This window comes from Balaenoptera ricei, chromosome 3 (genome assembly GCF_028023285.1).
Source record: "Balaenoptera ricei isolate mBalRic1 chromosome 3, mBalRic1.hap2, whole genome shotgun sequence".
Lineage (NCBI taxonomy): Eukaryota > Metazoa > Chordata > Mammalia > Artiodactyla > Balaenopteridae > Balaenoptera > Balaenoptera ricei.
Genome location: NC_082641.1, coordinates 156675910 through 156695872, shown reverse-complemented (window position 1 = coordinate 156695872; position 19963 = coordinate 156675910). Strand labels below are relative to the sequence as shown.

At 39.1% G+C, this 19963-nt stretch overlaps 1 protein-coding gene across 1 annotated transcript in view; it reads left to right on the top strand.

The window, feature by feature from the left end:
• LOC132362764 (ELKS/Rab6-interacting/CAST family member 1-like) overlaps positions 1-19963 on the top strand; it is a 173825-nt gene that overhangs the window by 48010 nt on the left and 105852 nt on the right. Inside the window, 4 exon segments of the mRNA XM_059917738.1 lie at positions 1193-1333; positions 1336-1362; positions 14044-14136; positions 14138-14212. Coding sequence (XP_059773721.1) covers positions 1193-1333; positions 1336-1362; positions 14044-14136; positions 14138-14212 — 336 coding nt within the window.

Sequence of the window (19963 nt, the reverse complement as noted above, 5' to 3'; positions counted from 1 at the left end):
TGATGAAACAGAACAGTAAATTATAAGTTTATTTTTAGTCCTCCTTAAAAGTAATTTTAATTACAGTCAAATGTATTTCATACTTTCTTATGGGAAATTGTTCTCAAAAACTTTGTCCCTTATGCCTAAGATTATTTCAGTCAAAATACTTTAGATACATTCAACTTTTTAAAAAGTATTTTTTGTTTCATCAGTGGTACTGAGATTACTGACTTCTTGTGAAATTTATACTTCCAAGAGTCTATATTTTAGTGCATAGCTACCTTGCTTAGGCAGTAGATACAATGTAAAAACAGATATGATTTCTGTTAATTTGGCTTACATTTAGAATAAAAGAGTAAAAATTCTTAGAAACACGGTAGAAATGTAAAGGAGATGTTTGATGTTAAATGTTTTCTAAGTTAAGATGAGAAAAATTTCTGGGGGAGTGAGTGGCACATGTTGATGTATGGATTACTCTGTCAGAGTAATTCAAATTTGATTACACATGTAGATTCTTAGAGAATGAGATTTTATGCGTTCTTTATTTAGGTTATATACTTTTATCCATTTAGTTGATATGACATGTTGTAGGTAATATAACTTTGTAGGTGGAATCTTTCTTTTAGGTCAGTACCCCTAACTCCTCAAAATTATATAATTTTTAGAAAGCACATGTTTATAATGCCTTATAACACTAAAGTGGCTTTTTAAGAAGGACTTTATGTACACTTTCATTTGAGAATGAAAAAAAAACAATGAAAAAATAAATGTGCAGCTTTTGAGTTTAAATAGCAATAGTAGGAAGTTTCTTTTTTCTTTCTGTATTCCATCTACAGTAATCCTGCTGTATGATTTGAAGTTTCTTATGACTTAGTAAGATGAAAACTGCTTTAGTCGTGTTCAGATGCTTACTGCTGTCTCATAGTCATCTAAGTGAATTGGGATTTTTGTTCTTCCATTCCTTTTCTAATGGATTTCAAAAGTTTAGGGGAGACAATAAATGAAAACTGGAAATTTTGCTATTAGTTGAATAAGCTTTGTTTTTTTGTGGGGGGGGGGTGGTCAGCTAAGATTAGATGGTGCAAAAAGATGAATTGTGTCCTGTCATAAAGTTAATGCTGTATATCTTGACGTGGATCTGTCAAAGATCCAGATCAGAGGTGGTGGTTTTATTTCTTTTTTCCTTACACTGCTTTTTCTTCTTCTCTAGATTGGTCAGGTGAAGCAGGAGCTGTCCAGAAAGGACACAGAACTACTAGCCCTACAGATAAAGCTAGAAACACTCACCAACCAGTTCTCAGACAGCAAGCAACACATTGAAGTGCTGAAGGAGTCCTTGACTGCTAAGGAGCCTCGAGGGCTGCCATCCTGCAGAACGAGGTAAAAGGAGTTGTGGGATTTGCACGGAGCCCATTCCTTGGCACCTTTTCTTGTGTGTTACCTGTGCACTTCTTGTTGTGTTGAGATACGGGAGCTATGAATAATGTTACGATGGATTCTTTAGCGATGTGGTCAGTTATAGTACTAAACTATAACCATCTTGTTTCTATTGTTCTTGTATCTAACAAATTAAACCGGTGCTGTTAATATATGTTTTTGATACTTCAGACTTTGACTAAGTCTGTGCTTCTAAGTAGACTTTAAACTAATGTTATGAAATGAAACGATAGTTGTAAAAGCATTTGTTTTCACCCGTGGTAAATCTTTCAGTCATGAATGGGAGTGAGCTTGGTCAGCCTGTGTTGGGTTATTAAGTGTCCTTAATTTTTGGTATTATGAATAGCTTTAAGTAGGCAAACTGTGGAATCTAGAAATGTTTGAGATAAATCTTGTTTTGAACTGCAGATTATTAGACATGTGCCTTCATGTCCTGTTTGAAAATAAAGTTAGCATTTTTAGAAATATTAGAAGATTATCTAGTCTGCCAGCCTTGATTAGAGGTAGGAACACACTAAATAATTCCAGGCAGATGAGAATCTCTCATATTTGCAATGAGAAGGAATTGATGATGCTATTTGGATTTACTGTCTTAAGGAAAATATTTTCTAAAGATCTCAATGAAATAGAGAATTTAGGTAGGAATAGGTAAGCAGTTCTGCTGTATAGAAGAAAAATAAAGCGTATAGTATGGATTAATTTTTTCTTTTCTTTTCAAGAACAAGATAATAGATAAATAAAGGCATAGTGTAATGAAGAAAGGAATGGGTAGTAAAAAGAAGGCATAAAAACATCTTAGACCCAGAAGTTCAGAATCTTCAAGCGAGGGGGAATGGGAAAATGACCAAAATGTTTCATGTAGTATTTTATTTTTTTACAGTTAGGGATTTTGTTGAAAATGAGAGATTTGGATGATGTATTTATAATTTTCCTTACAACTTATACTTTTTCTATTTTGATCACGTTTCATTTTATCATGATACCTCAGAGGGATATTTTGGGGTAAATAAGGCTCTGGCTCTGGAGTCACAGTTACTGAGTGTGAACTTCAGTTTTACCACTTGCTACCAGGTGCAGGGTCCTGGGCACATTACTTAAGTTCATTGTGCCTCGTTTTACACCTGTAAGATGAAGAGGAGTTCCTGCCTCATTAGGTTGTTAGCATTACACTAATTTATTCACTCCTAGTGCCTGGCACATAGTAAGGTCTTTGTCAGTTATTGGCATCCTTCTAATTCTTGTAATACTATCAGCTAATATATGTAAACTGTTAAAACGGTAAGAGAACATTGTTGCTTTTCTTTTCATTGGCATAAATTTTATGTAGAAGGTCTGCTATTTAACATTTTTATCAAGCTAAATTAAGGTTTATTCAGGGAATTGCAAATACAGAATTATCTGAAAAATGTTACCTGCAAATTTATTAATTTGTGGCTTTATTAGAGATTTTCACATCAGTGCCTGGTATGAATGCAGTACTACAAAAGGGTCAGAAGAGGGCGCCAGTGTTTTGGAGCTGAGCCTGTTGGCAAGTGCTGCTGTGATAGTTTTGGATGGAGGTGGCAGGTGTGGGAACCAGGGAACCAGGCAGTTGGTTAATGATAATGCAAACACTTAAAAGCTTGTCACAGTCTAATAGATGACTTCTTGCCCTTGGCAACCCATCCTTCTCTTTGTACCCCCCTCTGAAATAGTGTTCTTATTAGCTAGGTCTCACACAGATGGGCTTGTGATTGGTTTCTTGTACCATAGAGAACAAAGACTGTATTTGTGGTCATTCTTGGATGGTTTTTGTATTTGTTTTTAGGACTAACTGAGTTGCAGCAATTACCCCTGTAAGTTATTAGGACAACTGCTCAAATATAAGGGTCTCATTCTAAAAGATAACAGTAGAAAAGCTAACTTCCTTTTGAACTTGGGGTGATTATATGAATGTTATATGCCTGTTTATCAGGATTTGCTATTTTTTTCTTAAATTACTCCGGTGACACTTGACACGGCTCACTTATTCCAAAGCAGCTTTCTCCTGTTGGATCCCATAAAAGACAGTTTGAACCAGCTCTTTGAAAGTTCTCACCTATTTCTATAATTGCTATCTTTCTGTTCCTATAATTGCTCTTTTTTAAAAAAATAATTTTATTTATTTATTTTTGGCTGCATTAGGTCTTCGTTGCTGCGCGCGGGCTTTCTCTAGTTGCGGCGAGCAAGGGCTACTCTTTGTTGTGGTGCACAGGCTTCGCATTGCGGCGGCTTCTCTTGTTGCAGAGCACAGGCTCTAGGCTTGCAGACTTCAGTAGTTGTGGTACGCGGGCTCATTAGTTGTGGCTCGCAGGCTCTAGAGCCCAGGCTCAGTAGTTGTGGCGCACGGGCTTAGTTGCTCCGCGGCATGTGGGATCTTCCCAGACCAGGGCTCGATCCTGTGTCTCCTGCATTGGCAGGAGGATTCTTAACCACTGCGCCACCAGGGAGGCCCCCTATAATTGCTCTTTATCGATCTCATCCTCCTCTCTGAAGCTACCCTAGACTTTCATCCAGCTCTCAAATCACAAAATTAAGCACATATGAAAAAGAACATGGATTCAGGAGTTTTTTGGTTTTTTGTTTTTAATTTTAAAATTCTTGAAGGAAAAACGGGATGTGGGAAAAGACCTGGTGTTTTTCCTGTTCAGGGTCCATGGAATGAGGTCCTTTTGTGTTGGGCAGTGTACAGTGTATAGTATCTATGGAATTGCTCCAGTTTTATGAACATCTCCTTTAATCGGTTGACCTTCACAGAGGTGGTCTGGATTTAGTAGCACTGTGGTCAAAGCATGGGCTTTGGAGTCAGACCTAGGCTTGAAATAGCCTTCTACATTTATTAGTTATGTGACCTTTGATGAGTTATTTTACCTCTGTAATCCTCCATTTTCTCATCTGTCACTGAGAATAATAATAATACCACCTTCCTAAGGTTAGAGTAGATGTTTAATGTGGCTAGAATAGATTTTTTAAATTATGAAGTTCTCATCTGAATTTGGAGGTGAATATTAAATATCAGTGGGTTTAAAATATCACCACTGGTTTTTTTAGATGATAACTTTGTAGCCCTCTCCCCACCTTTGTACAGATAAACTGTGCACTGTTGAATGACACATCTCTGCCTGTGGCCTTTTGCAAGTTTCTCTGAGCTCTTCAACCTGTTGTTGGGATGTCAGACAGAACTCAGTGCAGTTGAAATAGCCTTTTAAAAAGGTCTGCTTGTGTACACTCTCAGCCTCATGACCCAACGCCCTTCAGTCATCCTCCTTTCTAGATGGGAGCAGTGGGAGATGTGGTGATAGGAAATTATACTTAGTGATCTTCGGCAAGTCACTTAGTTTCGGCTTTGATTTCCTCAGCTTTAAAATTAGGAGTAGTTTAGATTATTTACCTTTTTAAAAGTTTATGGGGACTTCCCTGGTGGCGCAGTGGTTAAGAATCCGCCTGCCAAAGCAGGGGACACGGGTTCGAGCCCTGGTCCAGGAAGATCCCACATGCCACAGAGCAACTAAGCCCGTGCGCCACAACTACTGAGCCTGCGCTCTAGAGCCCATGAGCCACAGCTACTGAGCCCATGTGCCACAACTACTGAAGCCCACGCGCCTAGAGCCCGTGCTCCGCAACGAGAGACTCCACCGCAATGAGAAGCCCGCGTACCGCAACTAAGAGTAGCCCCCGCTTGCCGCAACTAAAAAAAAGCCCACGTGCAACAACAAAGACCCAACACAGCCAAATAAATAAATACATAAATTAAAAAAAAAATTTATGAAATACAGGAAAAATGCAGAAAATAATATAGTAGACAGTACTCAGATTTAACTTACATTTATGTGTGACCACATTAGGTGATCTTTAAAGGTCCTTTCAAAGAAAAGATTAAAACAAAAAAAGCTCATTCTAAACTAAATATTCAGTGAAAGCAGAAACTTTTGTTAGAATCTCAGGTTTTTAGAACTGGTTGGGGCTAGGAATAGGCTAGGAATAAATATTAGGAAGCTGTCATTATGGGGGTAGTGGCTAAAGCCTTAGGGATGAATTGGTTTCTCCAGAGGAAGGTTGTATCGAGTGAGATGTAAAGAGGGGGAAATGACAGCGGATCCAGTGAAGAAAACTGAAAAGGTGTGGTCAGAGAGTTAGAAAGGCAGTGAGTCATATAATTGCAAAAGAGGAATTATAGGAAACATGCCATTGTTACTGGCATGCAGTTACTAGTGCTAATGTGCTCTTAGGTAGATCTGTTTATTGATGTAAAACAAAAGAAGGTTAAGATGGGTTGAGATAATTAATACTTTTGTGGTCAGAAGTAAAAGGCCAAAACAGCAAGGTAGCCATTTTTCTGTTCATGTCCTTTGGTAGAGAAAGTCTTGTGGAGGAAAAACCTTCTGATTTTGTTGAAGTTGGCCTAACCTGTTTGCCACAGACCTTGATGCTTGGCAAGCTGGTTAGATGCTGTTCCTCCAGCTCAGTTGATGTGAATAAAAAAGGTCTTATTCCTCCTGCCAAGAATGGTGTTAGGGTGATGACTGTGTGTCCTGCTAGTCTGTGAGGGGTTTTCCTGAATATGTTTTTTGTGGTTTGCAAAATACGGACCTCACGCAAAATTATACTCTGAATTTAGTTCACACCAAACCAGAAGATCAGTGTAGAATTCAGAGCAATTAATCTAGTAGTAGCAAAGTGGTTTTTGTGGTTATTTTTATCTCAGCTCTCCAGACTAGCCCATTTAAATTCTGCATTGCATGAAAAAGCAGATCAAGAAAAAGTGTACACAGGTGATTTGAATTGAAAAGATCACTTAGTAATTAGACTGTGGGCTTGGGTAGTTTCTGTGGCTAATATTTGTGATATGAAATATTTTTAATATCAAAACTATCAATATCTTTACCTTTTTCGGTCACCAATTCTTGTGGGTCTCATACCTGACATTCCCTCAAATCGGCACGCGGGTATTTATGAGTGCTTCGTGCAGGCCCATTTCCAGGTCACTTAGCAGAGTCAGGGATCTAACGTAAAAGTGCAGCTGGGGCATCTGGGTACTTTTGGTAAAGAAGCAGCAATATGAGGCCTCACAGTTATTATCCTGAGACATTGGTCCCATCAGAATGAGAAACACTTAGAAGTGATGAGGGACGTTTTCCTGCTGTGTTCTGATTCCTGACCCACAGATGGAAAGCCTTTCATTTTTCTGAAATTAATGCTGAGAAGAACTGAGAGACAAGGCAGTTCAAGCTTATCTACAGGTTTAAATGTCTGGGCTTTTGACTTCTGCAATAAGAATTTAATAGTGTATTTCAAGGGTATTGGGTAAAATGTTTTTAAGGTGAGTTGCTTTGTTCTTTTGCTTGTGGTTATTGGGATATATAGAATACATATTAGAAGTGGAATATATAGTATACAGAATACAAACTAGAATGTAGGAATTAGGTAGAAATGACTTGGCATGAGATTTATTTATTTTTAGATTTCTGGCATGTGTACTTTCTAAGACTTTGACCTCTTTAACTGTGCAGCGGGTCAGAGGGTTCAAGGAGCTCCCTCTTGACTCGCCCTGACTGATGGATGCCCTGTAATGGGTTCACTAATAGGAGCCACATCTCATGCTGTCAGATGGAACTAGTAGCCACGTAGGCCGGCTGGAGCTGAGCCTCAACAAACGCCAGGTGGATAAGGGTCAGTGAGTTCTTCTGGCATCTCGACAGCCTGGTCGTTGAATTTCCTATTCACAAGAATCTTCGCTCTGTGGTGGCAGTTCTTTTCTCCCTATTGAATAATTATTCAGTCTGTTCTGACATTTCCCTTCTGGACCTTTTTTCCTTCTTTGCATAGTGGAGTGTTTCTGATTTTAATAGGTAGATGAAGGAAAACTGGGGGTAACTTAAGGAATTTTGTCACCTTGCACTTTAGAAAGGACCATTGGAGAACTCAGTGGTGATCATGTATTCCATCTTTGTTCTGCATTGGATTTTAGTTCTTGCTCTGAACTCTCTAGTGCTGAATTCAGGCACCAAAACTGGAAATTTGTAACGTAACATCTTTTGGATTCGCTGGGCTTGGCTTATTGTAGTTCTACTGTTTGTCAGTAAAACACTTTTTTTTTTTTTTTGGTCACTGCTGAGTAATCTTTTCTTTTTCCTCATCTTTGAGGAAAAATTTAAGTAGATTGGCTATCTTTACACATGTCAAGTTTCCATTTCATATACTATTCATGGGAAGAACTCATTTAGATCTTCTTCAGTTGCTTTCATTAGCCGTTTGTAATTTTCAGCATACAGAGCCTATACATGTTTTGTTAGATTTAGACCTAGGTATTTAATTTTTTTGGAGTGATTGTAAATGGTCATACATTTTGAAACTTGAAGTTCAGTATTGCATCATATTTATTTTGACCAGTTCACAAAATATCAACATTTTAAAAAGCTAGTGTAGGGACTTCCCTGGTGGCGCAGTGGTTAAGAATCCGCCTGCCAATACAGGGGACACGGGTTCGATCCCTGGTCCAGGAAGATCCCACATGCCGTGGAGCAACAAAGTCTGTGCGCCACAACTGCTGAGCCTGCGCTCTGGAGCTCACGAGCCACAGCTACTGAGCCTGCGTGCCAAAACTGCTGAATCCCGTGCGCCTGGAGCCCATGCTCTGCCACAAGAGAAGCCACTACAATGAAAAGCCCACACACTGCGATGAAGAGTAGCCCCTGCTCGCTGTAACTAGAGAAAGCCCGTGCACAGCAGCGAAGACCCAACACAGCCAAAAATAAAAATAAACAAAATAAAATAAATTAAAAAAAAAAAAGTTACTATAAATATTCCTCTATTTTCCTTAGTAGTATGTTTACTAAGAACTATTGCAGGCACTTAAAATATAGGTAAAATACTAAAACATTTTAAGATGGTAAATGACATGTAGGAGTTTTGAATTTTAACGTAGTTGGCTTTACCAGTATTTCTTCTTTACGATGTATCCTTTCTGGGTCTTTAAAAAAAAAAAAAATCCTTCCATGCTGCCCTGTCTTAAAAGATACTTAAACAGTATCTTTCTTTCTAAAAGTTTTAAAGATTTGCTTTCTATATATAAAGCTTTAATTCATCTAGAATTCATTTTTGTGTATGATATGAGTCAGGGTTCTTCCCCCCTCCCTCAGTATGGGTAGCCAGTTGTCTGAAAACAGTTTATCAGATACTCTGTGCTTTCCTCACTGATTACAGTGTCACCTCTGTTTATATGTGTATGGGTCACTAAATGGTGTGAGTGTGTGTGTCTGGGCTTGCATTTCTGTGGCAAACGTCTGTTGGTTTATTCCTGTTCTAATACCATGCTTTCTAATTTTGCTTACTTAAAAAAATCAAATTTATTGCCATCAAATAAACTGCATATATTCAAAATGTACAGTTTGGTAAGTTTCGGCACATACACCTCTGAAACCAATGGCACGGTCAAGATAAAGAACACCTGTCCCCAAGGTTTTCTTGTACCTCTTTGTAACCCCTTTCTTCTGCCTCTCCCTGATATTCTTCTCTCCTCCCCACTTCCTCCCTCATATCCAGGCAACCCTCGGTCTGCTTTCTGTTACTGTAATTAGTTTGCATTTTCTAGAATTTTACATATATGAAATCTTACAGAATTAGTGGTTAAGAGCTTAGGATCTGAAGACAGACCATTTAATCTTAAATCCATGCTCCATCACTTCTTTTTAGCTTTGAGATCTTGGGTCTGCTTTCTTCTCAAAGTACCGGTTTTGCCGGTTACCATGGGAAATTGAAATTTTCCACAGGGAAAATACAAGGGAAGAAAATACGATGCTTGAGAATAGAATTCTGAGGACTTTTGATATACTGTGTATGTGCTTGGCAAGCATATACATGACCATGTGCAGGAAGGTTCAGAAGTCTGAGGGTAGAATGGAGAAAACTGTTTAATGCAGAAGTAAAGGTTTGTAAAAAATAAACATGACTGGAAAAAAAAAGATGATGTGAGGCTGTATTTGAAATGATTGCTCAGGCTGGGAGAAAAACAAATAAAACCAGAATGGAGGTGAATAACAAAAAGTTAGGGATGATAGGTCAGAGGTTATACTATGGACAAAGAGTAGATTTAGTAGGCGTAGAAGAAAGGAAAGAACCGTGTTTCAGAAATAAGATTTTCAGAGTTTGAAAGTTCTTAGGTGGACCTTTCCAGAATGTAATAAGGTTTACCCTGTATCATTAATTAAAGTAGAATAGAGGAAAATTCCAGGTGCAAGATTGTTTATTGAGGGGGCAGTGGAACTTGTGCTGACGAATTATAAATGGGACCTGAAAAGACGGCTTCCCCTATTTCTGGCTTGGTGAGACTGGTGGCATTGAAGTGGTTGAGAGAAATAGAGTTTAGCAGAGTGGAATGTTGTTTATTTACATGTTTTTCCTCTCCAGCGTGGTCCAACATAATTTGTAAGTACATGATGGCTTATGTATATCAGTCTCAAATGAGACTGGTCTCCTAGGAAATTTTCCACAATACTTATTGAGCAGTAAGTGCCACTAAACATACAGTACTGGTTCTCAGATACCTTATTGTTTTGATATAATATAGTTTCAATATGTTATTGATGTAATAATATAGTTGTGATATAAGGTAATAATAATATTTCCTGATGTTTTGGTATTCTCTCTGTGAGTCATTACCCATAGTACCTATTTTTAAAAAAAATTAGGTTTCTCATTGCAGTGGCTTCTCGTTGCAGAGCACGGGCTCTAGGCACACAGGCTTCAGTAGTTGTGGCATACGGGCTCAGTAGCTGTGGCTTGCGGGCTCTAGAGCGCAGGCTCAGTAGTTGTGGCGCACGGGCTTAGTTGCTCCGCGGCATGTGGGAATTTCCTGGACCAGGGCTCGAACCCGTGTCCCCTGCATTGGCAGGCGGATTCTTAACCACTGCGCCACCAGGGAAGTCCGACCTATTTTTTCTTTGTGGGTTATTCTACATTCAGACAGGGAAAATAATATAGGACAAGTTCAAGATTAAAGATGTTCTGTAGAAACATACTTGTTATCTTAGATGTGCACTGTCATTGTGTAGCCACCAGCCACATGTGGCTATTGAGCACTTGAAACATGGCAAGTCCAAATTGAGATGTGACATACGTGTCAATTACAATATGCATTGGGCTTTGAAGACTTAGTACAAAACAGAAACGTAAAATAGCTTGTTAATAGTTTTTTTATATAGACTACAGGTTTGAAATGACAATAATGTGTATATATATTAGATTAAATAAAATATATTATTAAAATTAATTTTACCTGTTCCTTTATCACTTTTTAATGTGGCTGCTAGAAAATTAAAAATTTCAGAAGTGGCTTGCATGTGTGACTCATGTTACATTTTTGTTGAACAGAAAGAAACCCACCTCCCTGTTTTTCTGTAATCAAATGTGTAACTATTTGCTGAATTATAAATCCTTAGTGGGAAAGCAAAAAAACAAAAGAATTTGGTGTGTGAGTATGTTTAATGAAATTTGCTGTGAATAGATTCTAAAATAAGTACAAAATGCCAATGGCATTCTTCATAGAACTAGAATAATTCTAAAGTTTGTATGGAAACACAAAAGACCCTAAATAGCCAAAACAGTCTTGAGAAAGAACAAAGCTGGAGGTATCATGCTCCCTGATTTCAAACTATATTATAAAGCTACAGTATTCAAAACAGTGTGGTACTGGCACAAAAATGGATACATGGATCAATGGCGCATAATAGAGAGCCCAGAAATGCATCCACATTTATATGGGCAATTAATCTATGACAAAGGGCCAAGAACATACAGTGGGGGAAAGACAGCTTCTTCAACAAACGGTGTTGGGAAAACTGGGCAGCTACATGAAAAATAATGAAACTGGACTGCTCTCTCACACCATGCACAAAAACAAGTTCAAAATGGATTAAAAGGACGTCCTTAGTGGCACAGTGGTTAAGAATCCTCCTGCCAATGCAGGGGACACAGGTTTGAGCCCTGGTCCAGGAAGATCCACATGCCACGGAGCAACTCAGCCTGTGTGCCACAACTACTGAGCCTGCGCTCTAGAGCCCGCGTGCCACAACTGCTGAAGCCCGTGTGCCTAGAGCGCGTGCTCCACAACAAGAGAAGCTGCCACAATGAGAAGCCCGTGCACCACAACAAAGAGTAGACCCCGCTCGCCGCAACTAGAGAAAGCCCGCGTGCAGCAACAAAGACCCAACGCAGTCAAAAATAAATAAATTAATTTAAGAAAATAACCAAAGAACCAAAATGGATTAAAGACTTAAATGTGAGACCTGAAACCATAAAACTTCTAGAAGAAAACATAGGCAGTACCCTCTTCAATATCGGTCTTAGTAATTTTTTTTGGATATGTCTCCTCAGGCAAGGGAAACAGGCAAAACTAAACAAGTGGGACCACATCAAGCTACATAGTTTTTGCACAGCAAAGGAAACTATTAACAAAACAAAAAGACCACCTACTGAATTGGAGAAGATATTTGCAGATAATATATTCAATAAGGGGTCCAAAATATACAAAGAACTCATACAATTCAACATCAAAAAAAAAAAAAACTTGATTAAAAAATGGGCAGAGGATCTGAGTAGACATTTTTCCAAAGAAGACATACAGATGGCCACCAGGCACGTGAAAAGATGCTCAACATCACTAATCATCAGGGAAATGCAAATCAAAACTACAATGAGATATCACCTCACACCTGTCAGAGTGGCTATTATCCAAAAGCCAGCAAATAACAAGAGCTGGTGAGTCTGTGGTCTGTGGAGAAAAGGGAATCCTTGTGCACTGTTGGTAGGAATGTAAGTTGGTGCAGCCACTATGGAAAACAGTATGGAGATTCCTCAAAAAATTAAAAGTAGAACTGCTGTATGATCCAGCAGTTCACTCTGGGGTATTTATCTGAAGAAAACAAAAACACTAATTATAAGAGATCCATACACCCCTATGTTCATTACAGCATTAATGAACCAAGATATGGAAGCAACCTAAGTGTCCATCAGTGGATGAATGGATAAAGAAGATGTTGTCTGTGTATGTGTATATTATTATTCAGCCATGAGAAAAAAGGAAATCCTACTGTTTGTGACAACATGGATGGGCCTTGAGGACATTATGCTAATAAGTGAAGTAAGCCAGACAGAGAAAGCCAAATACTGTGTGATTTCGCGTCTATGTGGGATCTTAAAAAGCCAATGAACAAACATAGCAAAACTGAAACAGAATTATAGATATAGAGAACAAACAGGTAGTTGCCAGAGGAGAGGAGGATGGGGAGAGAAAAGAAGTAGGTGAGGGAGATTAAGAGGGACAAACTTCCAGTTACAAAAGTAAATGAGTCAAGGGGATGAAATGTACAGTGTGGGGAATACAGTCAGTAACTATGGAATATTATTGTGTGGTGACGTATTGTAATAGACTTTTTGAAATGTATAGTAAAATCAACTTACACTGCTGTGTTTCAGGAAGTAACATAGGGCTGTAGGTCAGTTATACTTGAAAAACAAACAGAACAAGAGACCAGATATGTGGTTACCAGAGGTGAGGAATCAGGGGAGGGGAGATTGGATGAAGACAGTCAAAAGGTACAAACGTCCAGATATCAGGTAAATAAGTACTGGGGTGCGGTGCACAACAGGATAAAGATAATCAGCACGGCTGTGTGTTGTATGTGAAAGTCCTTAAGGGAGAAAATCCTAAGAGTTCTCGTCATGAGGAAAAGGTTGTTTTCTATTTCTTTAATTTTGTATCTGTATGAGACAATGGATGTTCATAAAACTTACTGTGATAATCACTTCATGATGCATGGAAGTCAAATAATTATGCTGTACACTTTCAACTTACACAGTGCCGTATGTCAGTTGTATCTCAAAACTGGAAGAAAACGTAAGTACTTATATTAGATTTCTAATTATTTTAAAGTTATATCTAATGGATGGTATGAAACTTTGGTGATAAAGGTACCTGGATACCAAGCTTTAGCTGACTAGTCTTGAGATCTGAAAGTAGACCTTGCTTTGCCTTACAGATCTCAAAGTGCATTATGGGATTGTCAGCTGCAGCTAGATTGTATTCTCTGATACAGCAAGTGTCATGTTTGGTGACGCTTACGGTTTCCTTTCTACTTTTAGATTTTCTAAAGCAGTGTAGCATCACTTGGGAACTTGTTAGAAATATTGATTCTTGAGCCCCAACCCTGCCAAATTAGAAACTGGTGGCTTGGCCTGGCATTCTGTTTAAATCCTCCAAATGATTCTAAATTTGAGAAACATAATAGATTATACCACTTTTATAGAAGTAGCAAAGCTCAACTCAACCCCTTTATATAAATTCTCCAATTTTGTCCCCTTTATTCAGATCTGTTTATTTTGATTACACCGTAACTTAACGGATGTAAATGTTATTTTATCATGGAAGTGCTCACAAAATTTTAGGGTTTCATTTCTAAATAGTCACAGTTGTATTTAGAGTGGTATTTTATTTGATTCTAATGAAAGTTTACTCTAAAAGTATCATTTAGGCAACTGTACACATCTATTTGGAAGGAATTACGTTCCTTTCTTTTCAGTTAATCATTTGTAAAAATGTTATATTCTTAGGTGGATGCTCTGCGGTTGCGTTTGGAAGAGAAGGAAACCATGCTGAATAAGAAGACAAAACAAATCCAGGACATGGCTGAGGAGAAGGGGACCACAAGCTGGAGAGATCCATGACCTCAAGGACATGCTGGATGTGAAGGAGCGGAAAGTTAATGTCCTTCAGAAGAAGGTGAGGTGCAGGTGTTCTGAGCCCAGGGTCCCGCATCAGACCCACGTCCTCATTCCTACCACTGAGTTGTACCTAAGTGCTATCAGAGTTTCTCTCTCATTCCTCTGTTTATATTTTTGCAGGTCGTAATTGAAACCATTGCTGCAGGAGGTAGATTGTGAAAACTGTTCTGTATATTCAGTTTTTAAACTTGCGAAGTAAACACTGTTTGGTATCTTCAGTAGTATTTTCCATGCTACTGTCTCTGAAAAGTGCCTTGTAAATTGCCAGAGTATTTGCATTGGCATTCTTCTACCTCTCCTAATCTTCTGTCTTGTATGGCAACTGTAGGGCCATGAATTAGTGTAGTACGTGGGCCGGGATTCTTGCAAGACTGCAATTTTGAATAGAAACACATGCTACTATAATGACATCTAATCTACATATGTCAAGGAAAGGAAGACTTTCTTTCCTATTTTACCTTAAACATAACTGGAAAGAGGCTAACACTGTAATAAATAAGGGAAGTACTAATAATTGTCTTCCCCTCCCCCTTTTAGCTAAATTAAAGGGTACCTTTGAGATAATAGTTACAGTAGACACTGGTATTTATTGTTCTTCTCCACTGAGGGGATAGATCAGAAATATTTGACATTGTCCCAGTTTATTTTTAACCTCTAACAATAGCCCAGGAATAAAACTCTCTTCACTAAACCTCAAATTCAGCTTTTCTTTTGTATACAGAGGACCATGTTCAATATTTGTCCTCTGTTAATTTGGTTTTCATTTGCTTTCAATGAGTAAACATAAAAATTTGATCACTCTAGATGGGTGACTGTAGTATCTTGTTAGTGGATGCTACTTTGCTTTACATTTTTATACATATGTTCTTCTCACCTTACCCCCAACTGCTCACTTCCCCTTACCCGTTTCTTGTATACGCTTCCAGGCACAGTTTACATATACACAGGCAAATACGTATTCTCTTTTTTTCTGTTTACCTCTTTGTGTGTTCTTCCATAAACATTTTATGCATAATCCATATAAAGCAAAAATGTTTCTCTAAACACAAATGTTACCATTCCTTTATTTCCCTTTCCTTTCCTTTCCTTTCCTTTTTTCCCATTAATATATTTTGAAACTTCTTCCGGGGCTTCTTCATTGTTACCAACAGCACCTGTGTGGATGTGCTACGGTTTATTACAAGGTTTCCACTGATGGACAGTCTGCTTAAAGTTTCTGCTGTTATGTAAAATGATGCTGCATTTTAAAAATGTGCATATTTAGTTTATTCATATGTGAAGTATATTTCTAGGTAAATTACTTAAAGTAGAATTGCTGGGTGAAAGGATATGCATTTGTAATGTTGGTGGATTTTGCCAAGTCACAAGTACATTGGTTAGAACCCAAAGGTTGTTTCAAACTAATGCACGTCTTATTTTTAACTAGATAAACATTAAAAAAAGTTTTTAATAACTGTGAACAGGGGTTTGAAGTTAGAAATAATGCCTCATTATCCTGGAATAATCATAGTTTGTAAAAATAGAGTGGCAGCACTTATGTTAGCCACTTTATATCTGTAATGTTGTTTAATCCTTGCAACTTTTTGGGCGTGGAGTTTAGATCTTGATTGCTCTGTTATAATCAGTGGCTAAATTTTTAGGCCATGACACATAATAAGAAATATATGTTACATTCATCTGTGTCAACGTATAGTATACATGCTTAGAGGTACAGCTAAAACAAAATTTTCACAAAATATACTCTGAACTATCTTCTCCCATTTCTTAAAGGAAATAGAAAAATGTTAGTCCCAATCCATTAAGTTATTTCAGTACTCACTAATAAAACACTTTTATACCTTGGTATCCATTCTCCCATGCTCCCCTTTCCCGCCCCCAAAACAAAAACAAGCCCCAAACCAACAAAGTCCGAGACATATTACATCATAAGGGAGGTTCAAATTTGTACAAATTTGTTTAGCTAAAAAAGTGGTAGCTTCAGGTTTTGTCACAAGGTTGGTCTTATTCCAAAATGCAGCTTTTCCCATGACAACAACTTTCCTGTTGGGAGAATTAGTAGTATGTGTTCAAGCTTTTTGACACTACAGGACATCATACAAATATGACGTGTATTATGCTTTGTCTAGTCTCTTTGCCTTTCGCCGTGGAGGGCCAGTGGAGTAGGCTCTAGAGGGCCGGTAATTGTGCTCTTTTTAGTACACTAGCTGCCTCACTAATTTGTCATGTTATAGACTTTGATTTGTCTTAAAACAGTTATCAAATAGGTAGCACAGATACTTTCAAAACTGGTTTAGATTATTATTGCTTCTTTTAAGATAATGCCTCTATACCTGTCATTTTCAGTGCTTAGAGCCTTCAGTGCTTTCTGCCTACTTATTTTGTTGTAGAAGTTGCTGTACTAACATCATTAGACTCAACGTTCGTGATGTGTTTCCTGGACCATTGTTTGCTGATAAAATAGAAATAGCTTTAATTTTTGGATCCGCATAAAATAAACCAGAAAACACAGTAAGTTTAGAGGCAGTTAAAGGTTCTCAAGAGAGCTATAGTTATTTTTATTATGGCTTTCCTTTCTTGAGGTGCAAACATCCCCTTGCTCCAGGATTCTATGAGCAGGCTTGATTTTCAGGTGGTTGACAGAGGGGAGCTGGCTGAGTGCGAGACTGGGGGTTGAGGGAGCAGAGTGAACTCTGATGAGCTGGGCTGTGGTGATATGGTGGCTTCCGGAGGCCGTGTGAAAGGTGATGAGCCGCACGGACAGGATGTAGAAGGCACCATCTGTGGAGTAGATCATGTAGGAGATCTGGGAGAAGAGCGACAGGATGGAGATGAAATGGCCCAGACAGTGGTGACTGTGGAGGCCGCATATCTGGCATTTATTGTACTACAGGATGTTGGTGATGGCCAGTACACGTCCACAGCAGTGATGCAGAGATGCACACAGCACGTGATTCCAGAAGACAGCCAGATGTCACATAGGATTTGGCCAAAGTTCCAGGTGTGGGTGATGGTATATGTGATGCAGATGGCTATGACCAAGATGAAAGCCAAGAGATTGGTCTTGGCCAGGGAGCCAGTGAGATAGTTGGCTGGCGTGTGGAGCTTCCTGGTAGGGAAGACGGTGAGAAGCACAAAGGCTTTGGTGAAGACTTTGGTCCATGTGATGATGGAAAGGACCTCAGCAAGAGAGATCTTGAGTTCCTGGAAGGTCCCAGATCCCAAGCCTCTGGGGCTTCTGCAGCATTCAGGATCTGTTAGAGGCCCCCAGGAAGAGGCCTTCTGCCGACGGGTTTGGAGGGGGCATTCTAGGTGGCTCTCTCCGTACTCATAGCTCCTTCTTCCACAGTTGTCTTCCCCACAGAACAAGGGCGTCCTTCCATTTCACACTGGAGGGCGACACTTATCACATGAACAGACACAGTGAAAAGACCCCAGGTCTTACTTGTATTAAGAACACAGAGGTGACTCAGCTGTAATCAAAGATTGTTCTAACTCAGACGAATCCCAAGGTTTCTCACTCTTCTGGAACTCTGGTAGACACATGCTGAATTTGTTAGATAATCATCAGGTTACCCACCAGTGTGGACAGAGCTCTGCAGGTCTTGCTTTTGGCCTTTGGGCTCTTTCCAAAGGCTTGAGGCTCTTACTGTTTGGTGATGTATTCAGAATTTCCCCCAGTCTTTTCTATTTTGAGAAGATTCTGGATTTCAGGTTGTCTCCTGGGAACTTTTAAAGCTAGAGCACCAGCCGATTAAGAGAAGCAGTTCAGTCAACAGCCCACAGTTTTCCCAGATTAATCTTGACACATAATGAGGTACTTGTTTTGGTTCCTTTTCCACTGATCATTTCTGAGCCGGGAGAGAGAAATGTTCCGGTTACCAAGACTTGGAGAATGCGTGAGTGCGGAGAACACAAACAAATGGCTCGCTGTGAGCTCCCCAAGAGGAGCACGGGGTCAGCAGCCCCTCCCTGGCCACACGAGTGCTGTGTTTGCTGTGGTGCGGCCCTTCCCCCTTCCTCCTTGCTTGTCACCTGGTTTTGTCCCACCTTAACTACAACCCCCAGCCGAGCACCTTCCGCTGGGCTCTTCCCTTCCCTATGCCTTTGAGATACCCCCTATTGCTTTCTTGTTGTTGTTGTTAAATTAACAGACTTTATTTTTAGGGCATTTTCCCATTTACTCCCTGCCCACAGTTTCCCGTTATTAACATCTTGCATTGGTGTGGTACATGTGTTAAAATTGATGAACCGATATTGGTACATTATTATCAACTAAAGCCTGTAGCTTACAGTAGGTTTCACTCTTTGTCTTGTACAGTTCTGTGGGTTTTGCTGAATGTATAATGACATGAATCCACCATTACAGCGTCATACAGAGTATCTTCACTGCCCTAAAGATCTCTGTGTTCTACCTATTCATCGCTCTTCCAGCTCGCTACCACGGATGTTTTTACTGTTTACAGTTTTGCCTTTTCCAGAATGTCATGTATTTGGAATCATACAGTATGCACCCTTTCCAGGACTTGTTTCTTTTACTTACTATATGCATTTAAAATTCCTCCATTTCATTTCATGGCTTAATAACTCACTTCTTTTTATCGCTGAATAATATTCTGCTGTCTGATGTACTATAGTTTGTTTATGTAATTACCTGCAGAAGGACATCTTGGTTGCTTCCAATTTTTATCAATTATGAATAAAGCTGCTATAAACATTCCCATACAGGTTTTTGTGTGGGCACAAGTTTTTAACTCATTTGGGTAAATACCTAGGAGCATGATGGCTGGATATATGGTTAGACTGTGTTTAGCTTGTAGAAACTTCCCCTATATTGCTTTTTGTTTGTTCGTTTGTTTTTGACTGCGTCAGGTCTTAGTTGCAGCATATGGGATCTTTCGTTGCGGCGCACAAGCTTTTCGTTGCAGCGCGCGGGCTTCTCTCTAGTTGTGGCACGTGGGTTTTCTCTCCCTAGTTGTGGTGCATGGGCTCCAGAGCGCATGGGCTCTGTAGTTTGCAGCACACGGGCTCTCTAGTTGAGGCACGTGGGCTTAGTTGCCCCGTGGCATGTGGGATCTTATTCCCCCGACCAGGGATCGAACCCATGTCCCCTGCACTGGAAGGCGGATTCTTAACCAGTGGACCACCGGGGAAGTCCCTATATTGCTTTTTAATTGGGAACTTTGAAACACATGAGCTTTGCAAAACGTGTTATACACTTGAGTATTCTTTTTTTTTCTTGGTCAATGTGTATTAATGTTTTGGCTTGCTGTAAATCCCTGGGTTATTCCCACTGTAGATTGTTGCTGTAACTTTGCTACTCACTTCTAGTGTGCCCACAATTATTTTTTTAATAGAAAAAATAATTCTGAAGTATACTTTGGGGGAGAGTGTTGTACAATCATTGTAAAAGTTTAGCCTCTGAAACTTTTTTTGTCTAATTTTTATGCAGAATGTAGAATCACTAGTATATTTGAAATATATTTGTTTTGAAATATTTGAAATATTGAGTAAATGTGCTCAACTGTTTTAAAATCTAGATTTTAATGCACTAAGAAGGGGGTCAAAGGGTGCAAACTTGCAGTTATAAAATAATTAAGTCCTGGTGATGTTACGTATGGCATGGTGACTAAATATAGTTAACAGTACTGTACTGCATGTTTGAAAGTTGCTAAGAGAGTAGATCTTAGACGTTCTCATCACAGGAAAAGAAATTTCATAAGTATATATGGTAACAGATGTTAACTAGACT